Genomic DNA, 19,719 nt, shown 5'->3' on the forward strand with positions numbered 1-19,719 from the left:
CTCTTCCATGATAATGAGCAAAGTAGGCAGGTCACTCTTCTGCTGGTGACCTTATTAATTGAGTTTAGACCTCCAGTGAATTTGAACACATTTTTTTTTTTTTTTAAACATTCAAAGCCTCTTGGCCCCTCTTTAGTTTCCCTCCTCTCAGAAGGCAGGAAGAGAGTGAAAGGCAAGTGTTCTATTTGTCTTTAGTCACATTTACAAATGCCATAGTTGGTTATCAAACTGGAAGGAGAGGGAATCTTGGAGGATGCGATTTGAACTGCAAAGGAAGCGAGTAAGTTTGATGCAACATGTGCCCTAGATTTGAAGCGGATTTTGCGAAATAAGGTCTTATCTCAATAGCCTGATAATCCAGAGTGTGTGCAGGCCCTCAGAGGTAAAGTACAACAATATAATCTAATGTAATGCCCCCAAGGAAGAAACAAGAGGGGCCTCTGAAGAAACCAAGCCTGTTTCCCAAGTCACCTATGGCCATCTGCAAAAAATGGAAGGGAGGCACAGGGCCAGGGATGCCAAGGTGGTGTGGGCACATGTGGAGGACATCGGCAAGAAGGCTGAAGCCCAGGCTTGCGAAATTTGCAATGGACAATTTGCACAGGTCTTTTAAAAGGCACATTCGGATTAAAGGTAGCTTAGATTAGATGGTGCTGTTTTATCAGCTAATAAAGAGAAAGCAAAACCTAGAATTTACTGATTGTTTCATCCAGCCCATTCATTTTTACCAAGGCACACTACACGCAGAGCCTAGGATTAAATACCCACATCTCTTGATCCTCTCGGTCCACTGCTGTGTTTACTTTCCACATTGTCCTCTTAAAAGCCTGAAGGCTGGAACCAGACCCCACTGCATGGGAGCTGCATGACCTTGGGCAAGTTTCTTAATCTTTCCCTGCTTCAGCTTCCTTATCTGTAAAAAGGTGAGAATAGTAATAATGATTGTTATTGGGATTAAAAAAAGGCGAGAATAGTAATAACAGTATCTTCCTGGTACGATTGTTATTGGGATTAAAATGCACTTCAAAGAGGGTTTGGTACATAGAAGACGTTAAATAAATGGTAGGCATAATATCAATGATTATTATTTCTTCCAGTTTCTGCATCACAGAGAATCATTTTTAAGTAGGAAAGCCAGCATGGGAGGCATCTGCATTGCAACACTCGCTTGGTTCTGGGTGCCACATTAAGTCTGAGATAAGAAAACACTTTTGCCTAAAGAAAGGCCTCCAACAACTTCCCAGCTGGCGCTGGAGGCTGGAGGAGCTCTCTGACACAGGTGGAGTTCAAAGGGAGGTGGCGCCACCCACCACCAATGCTGAAAGCAGATCCTGTGTGGAGTGGAGGCAGGGCCTAGATGACCTTTAGGGCTCCTGGTAATGCTAAAAGGTCTATGATTTTGGTACCTTAGAGACTAGCAGCTTCGGAGGCAGTCACTTTGCTTAGCTTAGCGACCGGCTTTATGGTCACCTTGGAAGTGAAGAGCATAGTCCTTTCTGAACTTTGCTCCAGTTCTGTGTAAGAGGACAAGCTCTGGTGTCACAGCTAAGACTTCCAAATACTCAAGTTGGAGGGGACTTTGAATTTATTTGGAACAGACAGTTGCACACTTGAAAATGCCAACACATAAGGGAACATACTCAGCTTTGTTAACTGACAAGATTGAGCTCATTACAAACTCTCCAGCCAGGGGATATTTCATTCTTAAAAGAGGAGTAGAAATCCTGTGTGTGTGTTTGGGGGGCTGGGGAGGGGAGAAGAATATATCAGTCAGCATTGTTTCCTCCGGCGCTCCCAAACATAGGCTAACTGTGAAGAACCAGGACGCTCACCGAGTCCTGGCAGCGCTGCAAGGTGGGGCGGGGGCGGGCGCGGTCCTTTCGCTGGTGACTGCAGATTTCCTCTGCGGGGCACTTCCTAGGGCCTTTGATCTTTCCCCAGGAACTGGAGAGGGCCGCGTTTGCCTCTAAGTTTATTCCCTCTTGGTTTATTTATTGTATCTGTTTTCTCTTCTCGCTGGTTTGGAGGTCAGAACGCCAGTATGCAACGGGACGTGGGTCCCAAGGTTTCCCCTCTCCGGGCACTACCGCAAAATCTGGCAAAAGGTACACTGAGTCCTGGGGCAGCAAATTCAGCGCAAGAGAAAGAGTCTTTCTCCTCTCAGGGAGACAACCCAGAAAGCCCGATCCCGGGATCAGAGGCCAGGACCCCGCTCTGGCCCCCAGCCCCAGCCCCATCTGGGCGCCGCCGGGTGCTCTTCTCAGTACGCCGGAGGACTCGAGCTCGCGTCCCTCCCTGAGAAGCTAGGCTTAACTTGGAGTTTCATCTCCTCCCCAGGAGGGTCTCAAGTTGCCTTCGTCTGCCGGTAAGGGCTCCCACTCCCCCGCTCTGGGCCTTAATCTCCACCCGGCGTCCGCGTCTGAGCCGCCTGGCCTCAGCTCTCCATCTGCGCGCCTTAAATCCCATTTATCTTCTTAGCGCCTCAGACCCGGCCGGCCCAGCCCCTCTTCCTCTCACCCCCCACCCCACTTGCAAATCACAGACCCTCGTCTACCCCTCGCTCCTCCAAGTGCTCTGGACGAACTATAGCAACCTTTGAGGTGTTAGAAAAAGTCGCCAGGCTGGGTGGAGGCGACCTAGAGGGGCGCGGCAGGAGGAGGGCCCTAGTGGAGTGGGGGGCGTCCCAAGGTTTCAGGGTGAGGACCGCGGAGGGTCCTCGACCCGCAGTCGCCTAACTCCTGCCTTGCGTCTCCAGTGCTTGAAGTCGGTCCCTCCCAGGCCCCCAATCTAGGTCACCAGCCAGGAACGGCTACGCTGGGGGTCGCTAGAGAGGGTGAGGGGCGGTCTGTCTGCTTCCGAGGTGGGCGAGGAGTGAACGTTTCAGGGCCTGCCCCTCTCAATTCCACTCGATTGTAATTTCATCCCCGGGCCGGTCGAGCCTCCCTCCTTCCCGCGGCCAGCCCTTCCCTCCCCGTCCGCCTCCTTCGTCGCCCCCGCCCCCGCGAAAAGCCCTGCAGCTTGCAGCAGGCTTCACTCCCGCACGCCGACCTCCCGGCTGCAGTCCTGCCTCTTGGAACTGCCCCGTGGTTCCGGGCCCAGACCCCGAAACCCCCCACCTCCTCGCGCTGGCCCGGGGATCCGCGGGGGCTGCGTCCGCAACGCGCCCCCGGAGACGCCCTTTCCCTGTGCGCCCGGGACTTGGTGAAACTTTGCAGGCGCCGGCGGCAAAATGGATTTAATCCTAGGCGTCTTGCTCCGGCTCCTGCTCCTGGCTTCCAGCCTCGGACCCGGCGCGGTGTCGCTCCGAGCGGCCATCCGAAAACCAGGTAATGCGCTGCTCCGCCCGGAGCCACCACGCCCGGAGCGCCCCTGCTGGGCTCCCGGGCGAGGACACAGAGCCGGCAGCGCACCGCCTCCTTCTTCCCGACCAGCGTCGGCTTAACTCGCTTCAGCTCTGCCAGGAGCTGAGAAAAGACGCGAACCTAGCCCTCCCCCGCCCCCGGGCGGCTCTAGGGTATTTATTTGTTAAAAGAATGATCAGTTTTCCAGACACGGTAGAGGTGGTGGTCCCCGTGTTTGACCGCAGAGAGCTGAGAGTTGGGACAGCGATCGTGCTGTCTCAATTACAGAGGATGGCAACCGTGCAGAGGAGTCAAACCGGCCCCTCCTGCGTCTCCAAACATCTTACTGAATTCATAGTGTCCAGAGCTCAGCCATTTCCTGTTAAGTGTCTTAAGGGCTGCCTGGAGCCCCCTCTGCCCATCTCCGGTCCTCCCCACGCACTGTGCGGGGATGTGGACTCTGCTCTTAGCATCCTCTTCCACTCTGGGGCCGTTTGTTCAGAAGGAAGCACCCAGTGGGTTAATTTTACCGTGTTTTGAACTCCTGTCTTTGCTCTGCTATTTAAACAAAGATATGTGCGTTGCAGCTTGTTATAAGGGATTGAGGATTGGGGGAGAACTTGAAACCATAACGTGTATTTCCTCTAGCTTCATATAGGTAAAAAGTCTTCGTTTATTTTGGTCTACTTTGATTTGGCCTATGTTGTGAGATTATTCAAAGTAGAACATTCTAAACAATGAAGTTCTAAACATTGTTTCCCAAATAATGATTTTTATTATTTTCTGCTGGGACCATATTTAGAATTCTGAAAAATCTGTTTTGTCTTAGCTTACTTTGTAAGGGAGGTTGTCTTATGGGATTAATTATATCTTATGAACAATGGAAAACAATGTAACTTTTATTTGAATGCAGTCTGCAAAACCTCACAGAAAGTGCAGTTTGTCTTCACAAACGTTTCTGTAAGAAAGAGACAAAGCTAGGAAAATTTATCAGAGGGCAAAGAAAATCGTCTTAGCGGGATCCCATGTGGATGCTTAAATATTTTCACATTGGAACTCTCTATCTGGAAATACGACTTGTTGCATTTCGGCTCTGGAAACACTCTCAGTCTTTGCGCTGTATCTCTTATTACCAGCACTTGTTACCTGCCTTGAAATCTAAGGTCGTTATCATAATCTACACCATATTTAAATTATGAGCCATTCCACTGATGAGCTCTTCAATTCATTTTGGAGATAATAGCTTCAGTCCAAGGTAATATCACATTAAACTGTTTCTCTTCCTGCATGCACACATACACACACCTTCAAGGATTTCAGTGAAGGGCTTCTTTCTAACTTTCCTCCTTAAGATAACCACATCACGATCAATTGCATTTTGCAGATTTATTCACATGAAATAACCCATTAATTGTCACAATTTTTAAACAAAGCGTAGTTATATCTATAGTTTTAAAGCATGAACATTGTATGCAATGCTTTTTTAAGGATATATTTTAATCCATTTAACGGGAGTTTTTAAGAAGTATTTTATAAAAACCTGTAGTATAAAACTGCTCATATGGGTCACCATATTTTCTTTCTTATTTTTTGTAGTTCTTCTCCTAAAAAGATTTTCTACCTGATTCATTCAGGGTCTCATTCTGATATTCATATCAGGTATATGCCATGCTGACCTCTTTGGTTTTATCTGAAGCATAGATAGGGTTTTGATAGTGGAAACACCACCTCTTAAATACTTTGGCGTATTAATTACATAAAATTTGAGATAGAAGTGTTTAGGTTCAACCTAGAAGAGTTTTATTTTTATTACTTTATAATTTTATCCAGACACTGGCTTTCAGGTTGGAAAACTTCTCAGATTAAAATGACGGCTACTTCATAAACTTCAGGGGAAATTTCCCTCCTGCATTTACATCCCTTGGAAAGACTAGTTTTTGATCCGGAAAATTGGTCCAGATTAAAAAACTGAATGTGCCCTGCTTGGCTCTGATGTGAGCAGCAACCAGCTGATTTATAATTTTCCCCAGACACCAGCAAATCCTGCTAGTATCCATATGGGAGTTTCTTTGTACCTTGTTTCCTCAACAGAAATTGGTTCATATATAGTACTTTGAAGGTATCGTGGCCACTGTGCAGGCATACTGGAGCGCTTCTGTTTTATTTGGATGACCCTCCCTGTCTTCTCATACTCCTAAGTCTACTTTTGATAAGTACAGCATTGTTGGAGAAGTCTTGGATTCAAAATCAACCTGCAAATTCCCCATCCCCACCTACCTCTGGTGAGAAAAAACCGAGTAGCAGCTTCAAGTCTGAGTCTAGTTTGGGTTCAACACAAGCAACCTTTCTCTTCACCCCAAGATAGCTCATCTTTTGACACTGAACATTAATAAAGAAACCTCTGCATTTGCCAAGACTTACAAGAAATGACAGTTTTCAAATTAAGTTAAATTAAATCATAATAACGAACACTAAGTGCTTGCTACACTGTTCTAAGAACTGGATGCATAGTGATTTATTTAATCAACCCAATAGCCCTGGGAGATGGGGACTATTATTATCCCTTTTTTTTCTGAAGGAGAAATTGTGGTTTAGAGAGGTTAAATATCTCACTCAAGGTCACGCAACTAGTAAGCGGTGGAATGGAAATTTCAGCTCTGATCTTCAGGACCAGAAACTGAGTCCCAGAACACTGTGTTTGCAGAGGTGTATAACATGTCTTGTAGGGTGTCTTCCTGAAGGTTGAAGAGTGGAGCTCCCGTGGGTCTGACACTGGAGGCTAGGTGGAGGCTGCTGTTTTGTGTGGGGATCCTGTGTTGCTCTTAAACACTTGTAAATGGGATATGCCCATGCCTCTTAACACAACAGAACGCTTATGATACTGAAAAAGTTTTGGAAGCTACTGTCTACTGGCCTCATTTATACGAATCACAGGGTGTGGCCTTATGGTGTGATGATGAACCACTTGCTTCTCTTGTTGAACTCCTGAGGATTAAGGCTTGTGAGGGCCAGAGGGCCCACTAGAGAACCTGAAGGTAGAAAAAGGGGTCACCGAAGAATGGGAGGGTTTAGGGCCCTGTCCTTTCCCCAGACCTTCACGGTGTGGAAACACAACGTGTTGGATAGCCTTCATTCCTTTTCAGACTACAAGTTAGAATCATAGGCCTGGAAGGAAGTGAAAAATCCTCATTTTGCAGTGAGGTTGAGGGTGACTCAGTGACTTGCCCCAGTTAACATCAGAAGCTGAACTGGAACTAGTACCTAGACCTCCCACCCTCCTGAGTGGTCTCTAGCCTAGTGCTTGTCCCATCACCTGAGTCTCACCAGAAAGTGCAGGAGGACTGCCATTCTTCTGTGGTGGGGCAGGAAGAAGGGAGGGGGAAATCCAGACAACTGAGGGAACCAGCATGCAACAAGTCACTTCATTCCCGCAGGCATAATGCTAACTCTTGTCCTTATTATCATTTTAAAGTCAGATTTATTGAGGTATAATTTATATACAATAAATTTCATAAGTCTACAGTTTGATGAGCCCTAACAAACATACACAGCAATGTAATCACCACCGGAATAGAAATATATAGAACACTTCCATCATCCTTACATATTCCCTTGTGTCCGTTTGTAGAAAAATGACTCCCTCCCAGCCCCTGGTAACCACTGATCTAACTTCTATCCCTGCAGTTTTGCCTCTTCCAGAATGTCATATTTTGCATCCGGAAGATGCATCCATGTTTTTGCATATATTGGAAGTTTGTTCCTTTCTTATTGTTGAGTAGTTGTGCGTTGAAATTCCAGTTTGTTTAACCATTTGCTAGTTAGTGGACTTTTAAGTTGTCTTCAGTTTTAGGCTATTATGAATATAGTTCCTAGACACGTGCACATATAAGTCTTTGGAAGATATATGTTTCCATTTCTCTTGGTAAACAGGAGTGGGATCACTGCGTCACATGGCAGGTGTATGTTGAACTGGATAAGAAATCACCAAACTGTTTTCCAAAGTGGCTGTACCATCTTACATTCATACAATGTATGAATGTTCTAGCTGCTCCTAATCCTCTACAACACTTGGTAGAGTTGTTTTTTTCTGTTTTGTTTTAGCGATTCTATTATAAAAAGCATGTAATAGTATGTCATCACAGTTTTAATTTGCATTTCTCTAATGACTAATTATATTGAACATTTAAAAAAATTATTTATCTGCCATCTTTTCTTTGGTGAAATTTGTTTAAATCTTTGGCTGATTTTTAAAAATTGGGATGTTTGCCAGGCTTGGTGGCCCATGCCTGTAATCCCAGCACTTTGGAAGGCCAAGGTGGGAGGATCACTTGAAGCCAGGAGTTCGAGACCAGCCTGGCCAACATGGCGAAACTCCAGCTCTACAAAAAATACAAAAATTAGCCAGGCTTGGTGGTGCATGCCTGTAGTCCCAGCTACTTGGGAGGCTGAGGCACAAGAATCACTTTACCCTTGGAGACGGAGGTTACCGTGCGCCAAGATTGCACCACTGCACTTCAGCCTGGGTGACAAAGGAAGACTGTCTCAAAAAAAAGAAAGAAAAAAAAATTGGGATGTTTATTTTCTTATGATTGAGTTTTAAGTGTTTTTCGTATATTCTGGATGCAAGTACTTTATAAGATCTGTGTTTTGTGAATCTCAGCTTCTAGTATGTGGCTTGTCTTTTTTATTTTCTTAATGGTGTCTTTCAAAATGCAGAAGATTTACATTTTGATAAGGTCTAATTTATCAGTTTTTTAAATCGCTCACGCTGTTTTTTTGAAAGCTTAACCCGTGGCTGCAAAGATGTTTCCCTATGTTTTATTGCAGAAGTTTTTTAGGTTTTACATTTAGGTCTATAATTCATTTTGAGTTAATTTTGTAGGAGGTGTGAGATATAAGTCGAGGTTTATTTGCTTTTGTATGGCTATCTTGGCTTTATTTTCTAAGCACTCTTATGCTTGGTGGTGGGAGGTGGTACGTCTGAGGCAAAGCCGTCTCCAGCTTGGAAGCCTTGCTGTAGCTCTCAGGCCACAGTGGCTGGTGCCATGAAGCCATCCTCATTTCTATGCAGTAGATAGGGTATAGATCTTTGTCTCTCTACAAGCTTCTGTCAGTGAAGTCAGACTTAGGGCTGACTGCCGTGGCATGTCTGGGAAGGGTTCCTGGGGTTAAAGACTGGTGCTCCCAGGCCTAGAGCCTGGGGTTGCTCTTTGTTTATTTAGACAAGTCTCCTGACATTTATTAACTCTCTGGCACTAGAGGAGCTGGAGAACTGCACGGGTCCTGCCTTTTCTCCTGCCTGTCCAGTTTGCCTGAGGTCCCAGGGTCAGTGGGAGAAGGTCAAATCAGCGTTCAGAGTTCAAGGTTTTCCCTGGAGGATCTGGGCGTTCACAGTCATCCTTAGCAAGATGCAGCTCTCTCATCTTTTTCTTTCCACTTTCTCAACATTTCTCTAGTGGTATAATCAAACTAGAATAAAGATGTAAGGAAAGTCAGGAAGCAAAAAGAAAAGGCTGGAAGAGAAGAGTTAGCTTGTGGGCAATACACCTTGTTGGTTGCTGGTAGAGATACATGCACCTCTAGTGGCATTCTGCTGCTGCTAGTGTGAGGCTGAATGGCTAATGGGCGGTGGCCAGGGATCAGGGGTCACCCTGGTCTACTTCCCCAATGCCACCTTGATCTACCTGGAATTCACAAGAGACTGGTTACTTCCTCGCTTATAGCTTTTATCCAAACCCTCTACCCAAAGCGTGGCTTTTGGGGGAGATTCTCTCATCCGTGTGTTCCTTCCTGTCCGCTTTCCAGTCCACTGTACTCCATATCGCAGTGCTGATTCAGGCTGTCTCATTTCTCCGGGAAATCTCTAGCTCACAAAACCTATGGGGCACTAGAAGCTAGGGGCTAGAGACGTAGCACACGCATCCCCAACACCCAACTCCTAGCGCCCCAAGTAATTCAGGCAGACAGACATGTTTTCCTCTGATTCTTCACTCCATCAGCCTGCCTCCCCTCCTATTGGTTTCAACATCGTGTTTAATCTTCATTAGGAAGCACCTCTCTCTCTGACTCCATCTCTCATTGTTTGTCTCACTCTTTCTTTCCATTAATTCTCTGTGAGGTAAAGGGACAGAGAAGTCAAGGTCAGGAGTAAGTGTAGTTTAATGTGAGGCAAGACTTGTTTTTCTGAATTCCTTCTCAGGGAAGAGTGGCTTGGCCAGAAAGGAGCTGATTGGTGCTTTTTGTTTTTCTTACCCAGAGCCGAGGGCTTTAATAATCTTAGCATTCTTTGGGGAATAGTTGTCCATCTGTTCATGGCTTACTACAGCCCAAAAGTGGTCTAGTAATTTTGGCTAGATTTCTGGAAGACTGGGACTCAGCATCTGAGGCTGAGGTGGGACCCCAGCTTGCCCAGGGCTATCCTGTGGCTACCTCGTGTTCTCATGCCTCACACCCTGGCAAACGGGACTGTAGTGTTTCCCAGCTGACTGAATGATGTGATGTCTTGATTGCAGCAGAAAATCTTTTGAGTCGCTCAAGGCCCGTGTGCCTTGCCTTTGTTTTTACATGTCAAGCTGCACATCTTAGAGATGCACCTGCTATTTCAGGTATCGTAAAAGGGAAAAGGTGAGGAGATATGGCAGCTTTTAGAGGAAATTCCCCAAAACCATCTTTGATTGTGGACCTCCCCTTCAAGGAAGGACCCCAGGGTGTAACTTCAGCCTCCTGAAATGAGCGGGGGTACTTTTGCTTCCTTGCAGAACCCCTCATGGGTTCTCATGTAGAGTGGCTTAGGTGAGTCAAACAAAATTTCTGCCAGCAGAGGGCGCACGTTCCAGAGCTGGCTCTGCGCGGGTCTCCGCCCTCAGCAGTAATTCCTGCACTAAGTGGATGTGAGTTTTTAGAGTGCAATGCCGGGCACCCGCCTTTTTAAACAAGAACCTCAGATGACTTGATGCACACTTTGAGACATGCCAAAAGAGAGTTTGGACTCCCCTACTGCCTACTTCTCTCTGGTACCTCGAACCAGGTATTCTGTGTTATGCTGATCGTCTCCACTTCCTACCACCACGCCCAGCTGTAACTCCTGACGACGACAACACGTTGCTCTGGGCATCTCTGTTTAACCAGAACAACCCTGCCCTTAGACTCTAAGCTGACTGGTCAAAGAGGGAAACCTTGCAATGGCGTTAATAAAAAAGCCACGCTGTTCTCTATATAACCAACGTTTTCCCCCCTTACCTTCCCTCACCCCCAATCCCAAGCTTGTTCTTTCAGCCTTCAAGGCTGGTTTCTCTTGGTGGAGCATGAAGGCTTGCGTGAGAGCACATATTTTGATGTTACCCACATTTGGGTTCAAGTTCTGACACTTTACAGCTACATGGTGACAGTGGGTCAGTTATATATGCTCCATAATCCTCAGTTTACTCATCTGTAAAAATAGGATAAAGAAAGACCCTACCATATAGTGTTCCAGGGAAGATCCAATATGGTAATGTACCAGGGCGTTAAAAAGGATTAGAAGACTGACATTTGAAGGCAATATTTGAGAAATTGGGATTGTTTAATCTGGACAAAGAAGAAAAACCTAGAAGAATTTCTAATTTCCAGGCATCAGAAGTAATAAACACAGACATTTGTGATTTTATGTACTTTTTATTCTTTTCCATATGTATTAAGGTATGGTTACATGTGATGTAATTTGTATTGAATTGTAACATTTTTCAGACAAATGAATTAACAAATTAGAAAGACTCTCTGGTCAACCACATGCCTTGATTTTTGGTTTGGAAAATGAGGATGATTTTTGCCTGGTAATTGTCTTGGGGGAGGTTTTGCAGGATGTGGTAGGGCAGCAACTGTTCCTAAAACAGAATTATCCAAACTGATATGTTGCTGGGAGTCAGTGAAAGTCTCCGTAAAGCCAGAGAGCTAAGAAATGGTCCAGGTTTTGCTCACTGATAAGTTGGTTGGAGTAATTCAGGAATCACTACTAGGGACATGGAAAGATAGACCGGGCTCACTTAGTCCATTTCCTATTGATGTTTCCTTAGCTGGCAAAAGACCCCACTTATCCAAAGCAGACTAGTGCTTTGAAAGAGCTGAAGTGCTACCTAAGGACAGAAGATGATCTAACAATAGTCATAGTAATTATTATTACTTTCACCAACCAGATCGAGCAAGGATATGCATCCCAGTGCTTTGATCTCATTTCCAGTATCTCCCTTCTCTATTCCCCTAAAGACACTTGACAATTCTTTCTTGCCTGACTCTGCAAGTCCTGAGCAATTTAAATTTTAACACTTGTGTTTGCTGACAGGGCAACCAAAATCCCCAATCAGATTTAATGCAATGTTAATGCTATTTATTTTTCTTGGTGCAATAAGTTTATATTAGCCATTTAGTGGCTTACATTGTGCAAAAGGAGTTGTATCAGCAGGCACTTTTCTGTAACATCTGGGCACTTGGAAACATGATACTTAAATACAACCTGAGTTTAAAGACTTCCATGGACAGATGGCTAATTTTATTGATCTAATCTTTCCGTTAGGAATAGATCCCATGATCCTTTGCTTGTACTTCTTGGAGTGAGCAGAGAAATAAATAAAATGGGTGATGGCTGTGAATTAGGCACCTGTTATATTGTCTGTGAGTTATTTTTAAAATACTTCAATATAAACAGTGACTGTATGAATTACTTTAATCTCTACCTTAGGGGGTCTTAGTTAACACTTGAAGTAATCCAGGCTAGAAGGTACCACTCTGGCATAAGAATTTACATCTATTTTCATCTCTTGGTGATTGTGCCATGCCGGTGGTTAAATATTTGGAACTTCACCTCTGTCTTAGGCAGGAATTCAGACTGGTTAGTAATTATTTGAAGAACTTTATTATGACGTTCAAAGTGGCAGCAAAAATACTTAGAATGATGTTATCAGATAGTCACACTAGAGGGTTTGTTAATTGGCATAGATTATGTTAGATGCAATGTTTTTATTGGTGAAATATGTGATTAACTAGAAAGATTATTCATGTCCCTCTATTTTTACGTGGACAAAGAGTAAGAATCCAACAACTCCAGAAATCAAGCTACTTTGGAGCGGCTGAATACAGCTAGAGTTCCATTCATTTCTGCATTTCCCTTACACAATTGTAGTCGTTTGCCTGGCCCCACCCAGCAAGATGGTTCGCTGATTTTGCCATGAGAATATTGATGTATCTCTCTTAGCAGATTCAAGCAGGTGCTTGTATTAATTAGGGTAATTAGCATTACCTATTGTAACAAATCCAAATCTTGGTGGCTTGACAAAAAATTTATTTTTTGGACTTAGTCTATAGTCCAAAGTGGATGTATCTTTCTAGGCAGCCCGCCTCAACTGTCTTCCTCGAAAGGGTGACTTGAAGATTCGAGTCATTCTGTTTTTAATAGCACCATCTTATAACACCACCATCTTTAAAATGGACCTCCAGGGTGGGAGGTAAAGAAAAAGAAGTCTTGTTAGAGATTTTCTGTGCCAAATCAGAATATGGTCATGTTGCCCCAACCCAACTGTAAGGTTTCTGGGAAATGTGGTTCAGTAATGTGCACAGGAAGAAAAAGAACCAGATGTGGTAGATTGTCTCTGATGCAGTGCTTTGGAGTTCCTGAAAGGACAAAGAGGAGACATCACCAAATTTACAGCAGCAGATTGTATGATAATTTTTGTGACTTCTTGCCCATGGATATTTGTATATGTGGCAGAATTTGACTTGGAATTTGCTTTCATTGTAGTGTACAACCTGGTTCAAAAGCAAATAGTTACCTTCTATTTTTACTTGCTGGAGGCCACCACAATTTTAAAAAGGAATCTAAAAACCAAGCAGTCAAATTGATTTAGGCCAGTTTGCAGTAAGGTTCAAAAATATGTATATGGGTAAGTGCATATGTGCTATATGTTACTATATGTTTCCCACATTTTACAAAGGTAAAATTAATCCCTTTTAAAAAAAGTTGGCCAGGTTCAGTGTCTCATGCCTGTAATCCTAGCACTTTGGGAGGCTGAAGTGGTGGGTGGATTGCTTGAGCCTAGGAGTTTGAGACCAGCCTGGGCCACATGGCGAAACCCCGTCTCTACTAAAATACAAAAAATTAGCCAGTCGTGGTGATGTGCACACTTATAGTCCCAGCTACTCAGAAGGCTGAGGTGGGAGGATCACCTGAGCTCAGGAAGTCGAGGCTGCAGTGATACATGATCCTGTCGCTGCACTCCAGCCTGGGCGATGGGAGCAAGACCCTGTCTCAACAGCAACAACAACAAAAACAGCCAAAAAGTCACTACCCAGTGGATTAAATAGAGTGAGTTTCTAAGGCATATCAACTAGAACTCTAGTCCCTCCCACTCCTAGTTTACTAGAAACTCCTTCTGTTTGTGTACCATAACAAAAAGGACTGACTAGACATGGTAGAATATTCAGTGAGAGTTGCTTCTTAAATTATAAAAAAATCTTTTTTTTAGACACCACAGCCTTCTTTGATGAAGATGAAGATGGTGTGGGCTGATCTCAACAAAAACAAATTGATACAGTTGGTTGAACCACTGTGCACTTTTCAAAGCACTTCTAAAAATGATCTCATTTGATCTTTGCAATCCTTGCCCTACCAGGAAGTCAGGGCAGATGACTTAACAAAAAGGAAACAAGAATAGCCAAGACATGAACCTAGGTCATCCAGCCTCTAGCCCTTGTTGCTTCCCATCAACCCAGAGGTGTTTCTGCAGCTAATGGATAAGAGTGCGATTATTGCTATGTGCTTGAGTCTAGCTCTGCAGCCAGGAGGGACCTCATCAAGAAGACACGCTCCTCATCCAGGCTTCACGTAGAAAGACTCCATGTGTGTCATGGGACACTCTGTAGAGTGACCGGGGACAGCTTTCAGTCATGCTCCTCACTGGTTGGTATGTGGGGAAAGTGGCTTATTTTACAAAACGCTGGATGACTGCAGGTCTGTTTGCAACTGAGAAGCAGTTGTAGCAGCTGGAGGATATCCCCAAAATCTTTTCAGATGTCTTCTATGGAAAACCCTCTTGGGATCTCAAGGACCACCCAGATGACACAGCCTGGCTCTGAAGCTTTCCATCCCTCCACAATTTAGCCATCCTCCTTAGTAGCAAATGATATTTGTTAGACCTTCAATGTGTCATATTTCAAGGTTTATCATTCCAGTCTCAAGGCTTCTGTTAGTTTCTCAAACATCTCTTTGATGTTCTGGGAATTCCTAATTGGTGTAGTTAGATAAACCATTAGTTTGGAAAAAAAAACCCACAAGCATTCATTTGATAGTCGTTTTTAAGTAATTGACAAGCTTAGCCGCAACCTATACCCATAATACGCATCCCTTCACCTTGGAGGAACTGTAGTAAGACTCCAGTCAGACAGACCTGGGTTTGAATTCTAGCTTTAAAATGTATTGCTGTCTGATTCCAGATAGAATAGTTTCTTTATGCCTTATATATTTCATCTGAAATTTAAGGTCCATAATACGTACTACGAAGGTTTTGTGTGATAAGTAAATGAGAAACTTTGATGACGACAGAAGATATACCTACAAAAGTACCTAAACATTTGGTACATAATGGGCACTCCAATGTTAGTGCATATTAACTAGATTCATTGCGGTTTATAGAGTTTATATAGTGGTAGTTAACTTTTCTATATTTATTGTAAACCCTAATATTGACAACATTGACATAAATGTATAATTGAGCTTAGGCATCCACGAAAGTGGAAATGAAAAGAATTTCATTTCCTTAATTTTATATCATGAATTATTAGAGTTTATTTCCTCAAATGAAGACTTTTGGTGTTTATATTAGTCATAAAGTTCTGATATTGATGAAAGAGTTGGAGTCAACTTTGAGTTTAATAAAAACACCCAACATTTGTTTTGGACTTTGTACAAAATCAAGAAGAAAGGATCAGGCCACGGTAGTAGTAATAGATTTTTCAGGCATCAGCTGCATGGCTCCCTACCCTGAAAGACATTATTTGTAGTTAGAATATCAAAATTTCTTTAGCTACTTTTTTACTGTGATATTAAGAGAATAAATGTAAAAGATGCTATTTCTATGATGTGTTCTCCATCTTCATTTTGCTTCAACCATACTCTACCAGGATAATATTCCCAAAATGAAGTTCCAATCCTATCACTGTTGAATTTAATATTCTTTTCTGGCTTACTACTGCTTTCCAAACTCTAAAGCTGGGCCTCTGAAATCTGTCACAATATAGCCCCAACTCACTTTCCTGTCTTTTCACTGAGCACATGCCTGTATTCCAACCAGGATAGATTATTTGCTATTCCAAAGACCTCCTCTTCACTTTCCCAATGCCGAATGTTGTCCACATGTTGATCTGACCCCTTGGAATATCCTTCTCTTGTCTCTACCCAAGGAAACACAAGCTTCAAAGCATGTCCCAGTTACCTCCAGTTCTATGAAGTCTTTGTGTACTCTTCCAGCCAGAAGCCATTCCTCTCTTCTCCCTTTCTACTTTATATTATATTATCTGTATACCTGACTCATGTCTTCTGTTAGATATGTAACTTGGTCAAGAAAAGCACCATGGTTTCTCTACTTTTGTATCCTCTTCATTGCCTAATGGATTATCTTACATATGGTTGGCCCTTCACAGACAGTTATGGAATGGAAAACAATGGCTTCATTTGGGGAAAATACGTTTTCACATTGTGTGATTAATTTGATACTACTCCCAGCTTCTGAATTCATTGCATACAGAAAAAATGTCACTTCCATGTGCCAACATTTTTGCACAACATATGCAGACATTTGAAAACCCACATTTCAGTATGATTCAGAGAAGTGAATGCCCCAGAGAGTCACTCTGAAGCAATATATAATTTAAATCCCACCTACATGCTGCCAAAAGCTATTGGAATAGTGGGGTTTTAAGGAGACTCTGATTGAGTCTGTGCTGTGAAATATCTCATCTTCAATACCTAGAGAACAGGTAGAGCTTGAAGTAATGCATGGGGCTACCTCAGACTTGCTTTATCATGTCTTTGGAGGCTAAGAAGCAAAGGCAATACCGTTTACTCATACATTGAAAAGTAGTAGGTGGGGAGGGATTAAAATAGTCCAATGTTCAACAATTCTCCTTCCCCCATTTGTCTTTAAAACCAAAGGAAAGAGAGGCTTGTGTGGGAACGGCATGGGAGGTATGATTGAAAAGGCCAAGTTGCAGGAGAAGGGATAAAGCTAGTACAATCTACCATAATGAGATCTGACTGTGAAGTCATAAGTAAAACAGTACTCCAGTTCTTCAACATTCTTCTTCAATTTTATTGTACTGACCCTGGCTTGCTTTATGAAGATCAATTCCATATTCCTTTGAAAGCAAAGCAGCCAAAAGCTAGAGTGTTTGCAAAGGATTTTTCATTCTTTGTTTTTTAAGAACCAACATGCCTGATAAAAATGAATGCTCCTGGTAAGTCCTATTGAAAGCAACCAATTGACTGAAACATTCATCAGTTGACATTTTGAGACGGGGGTGTGTGTGTATGTGTGTGCGTCTGTGTCGTGTATAACCTAAAACTAACCTGCATTACAATAGCAGTTAAAAATAAACTAAGTAAATTGTTTTGAATTGGTGAAGTATTAGTGATAGGTGTACCAACATCTGAAATTTACTTTGAAATACATTTAAAAAAATAAGATTTAGAAGAGGAGGATGGTGTAAGATGGTGGAATAGGACTCTCCAGCAATCATTCCCCTGCATAAACATCTATTTGAATAACTATCCACGCATGAAAATGCTTCCCAAGAGCTAGAGAAACCAGGTTGGAGATCACTGTACCTAGTTATAGCATAACAATAAGAAAAGACACATTGAAAAAGGTAGGAAGGACAGTTATACATTACCTATGTCACCGCTTCCCCAGCAATAGGCAGCACAGCATGGAGAGACATACCATACACTTGAGAGAAAGAAAGAGAAATAAGCATAGGACTTTGCTTTGCACTCTAATACTGGGCCCACCACAGTAAAATCCAGCACTGGAAAGTCCTATGCAGCCTGATGTCAGGCTGATACCCACAGACATGGCCCCTAGACCTATCCCAACACCAGATGGGAACACATAGCCCCTGCAAGATGGACTCGGGTTCTGGTCTGCATCACTGCTGGCTAACTACAGAGGCTTTGGACTCCAAATAATCCCTAGTGTCAGGAAGGCCTCAGAAGCTGCGAGTTTTGGGCATGCCCCAGTGCTGTACTAGCTTCAGTGACCATGGGCTTTGGGTTACACCTCAGCACTGCAGCAGTCTCAGCAGCCATGAGATTCTAGCCCTGTGCTGTGACAGCTTTAGCAGCCATGGGACTTCAGCTTGGCACTGTGCTAGCTGTGACAGACTTGGGCTTAGAGGGCCCCCTTGCACTGCAATGTGTGCAGTAGTCAGAGTCTTGGGGACAACACCCTGACAACCTGCCCAAAATCTCTAGATAGGCTTACTATTGAAGGACATTCTTAGACAAAGCTAGACTGTGAACACTGGAATAAGTATCTGCTTCATCAATGTGTAGACATTGACACATGACCAAAATGATCAAGAACAATTAGGGAAACATGACATCATCAGATGAATAAAATAAGGCGCCAGTGACTAGCCCTGAAGAAATGGAGCTCCATGAACGTCCTGAAAAAAAACTCAAAGTAGCTGTTTTAAGGAAGTTCAATGAACTTCAATAAAATGCAGAGAAACAGTTAACGAAATGAAGAAAAGAATAAATGACCAGAATGAGAAATTGAATAGAGAAATATTTTAAAAAATCAAATATTGTAACTGAAAAATACAATGAACAAAATGAAAAGTATATCAACAGCAAAGTTGATTAAACAGAAGAAACAATCTGTGAACTTGAAGATATTTGAAAATATACAGTGAGGATTAAAAAGAAAAAATGAAAAAAGAATGAAGAAAGCTTAAAGGATTTATGGGATAGCATCAAAAGAGCAAATGTTTGAGTCATTGGCATTCAAGAGGGAGTTGAAGAAAGACAAAGGGGTAGAAAGCTTATTTAAAGAAATAATAGCAGAAAACTTTTCAAACGTGGAGAAAGATATAAATATCAAATTACAGGAATGCCAAAGGTCTCTAATCAGATTAAATACAAATAAGGTTGTCTCAGGACATATTACAATCAAACTGTCAAAGATCAAAGACAAAGAGAGGATCCTGAAAGCAGCAAGAGAAATGAAGCAAATAACATATAAGGGATTTCCAATATGCCTAGCAGCAGACTTCTCCGGAAAAAACTTACAGGCCAAGAGAGGGTGGGATGATATATTCAGTTTTGAAGGACAAAAACTGCCAGCTGAGAATACTGTACCCAACAAAGCTATCCTTCAGAAATGAAGGATAGATAAAGACTTTCCCAGACAAACAAAAGCTGAGGAAATTTATCACCACCAGACCTGTCTTACAGGAAGTGCTAAAGGTAGTTCCTCAGGCTGAAAGAAAAGGGTACCAATGAGTAATAAAAAAAATCTGAAAGTATAAAACTGAATGGTAAAAGTAAGTACACAGTCAAATTCAGAATACTCTAATACTGTAATGGTGGTATATAAATCACTTACATCCTTAGTATTAAGGTTAAAAGACAAACTGTTAATAATAATAACTACAATCATTTGTTAAGGGATATGCAACATAAAAATGTAAACTGTGACATCAAACATTCAAAATGTGGAGGGGGAGTGGAGCTAAAGTGTAGAGGTTTTTTTTTTTTTTTCTTTCCCCCAATGAAAGTTAAGTTGTTATTAGCTTAAAATAACCTGTTATAATTATAAGATGTTTTCTGTAAGGCTCATGGTAACCACAGAGCAAAACCTATAATATACACACTAAAAGCAAAAGACAAGGAATCAAAAATACTACCAGGGAAAACTGCTTAACCAGAAAGAAATATGGTAAGAAAGAATGAAAAGATCTACTAGAAAACAATTTTAAAATAGGGGTAATAAGTGTGTACCTATCAATAATTACTTTCAATATAAATTGATCAAATTCTCCAATTAGAAGACATAGAGTGGCTTGAAAAAGAAGACCCATCTATACACCGCCTATAAGAGGCTCACTTCACTTGTAAAGACAAATGTAGGCTGAAAGTGAATGCATGTAAAAAGATATTCTGTGGAAATGGAAACCAAAAGGAAACAGTAGTAACTATACTTATATCAGATAAAATAGACTTTAAGTCAAAAACTATAAAAAGAGACAAAAAAGGTCAGTATATAATGATAAAAGAGTCAGTTCAGCAAGAGGACATAACAGTTGTAAAAATATATATAACCAACATCAGAGTACATAAATATATAAAGCAAAT

At 42.5% G+C, this 19,719-nt stretch overlaps 1 protein-coding gene across 2 annotated transcripts in view; it reads left to right on the top strand.

Moving 5' to 3' along the window:
* Positions 1–2,882: 2,882 nt before the first annotated feature.
* The window catches only part of EGFLAM (EGF like, fibronectin type III and laminin G domains), a 200,888-nt gene continuing 184,051 nt past the window's right edge, over positions 2,883–19,719 (top strand). Inside the window, exon 1 of one of the 2 annotated variants that reach the window (XM_050795117.1) lies at positions 2,883–3,326. In XM_050795117.1, the coding sequence (XP_050651074.1) occupies positions 3,230–3,326 (97 nt within the window). In that variant the 5' untranslated portion in view covers positions 2,883–3,229. The remainder of the gene's footprint in view (positions 3,327–19,719) is intronic. The other variant, XM_050795118.1, reaches the window with a different exon arrangement.

Source organism: Macaca thibetana, chromosome 6 (genome assembly GCF_024542745.1).
Source record: "Macaca thibetana thibetana isolate TM-01 chromosome 6, ASM2454274v1, whole genome shotgun sequence".
Classification (NCBI taxonomy): Eukaryota; Metazoa; Chordata; class Mammalia; order Primates; family Cercopithecidae; genus Macaca; species Macaca thibetana.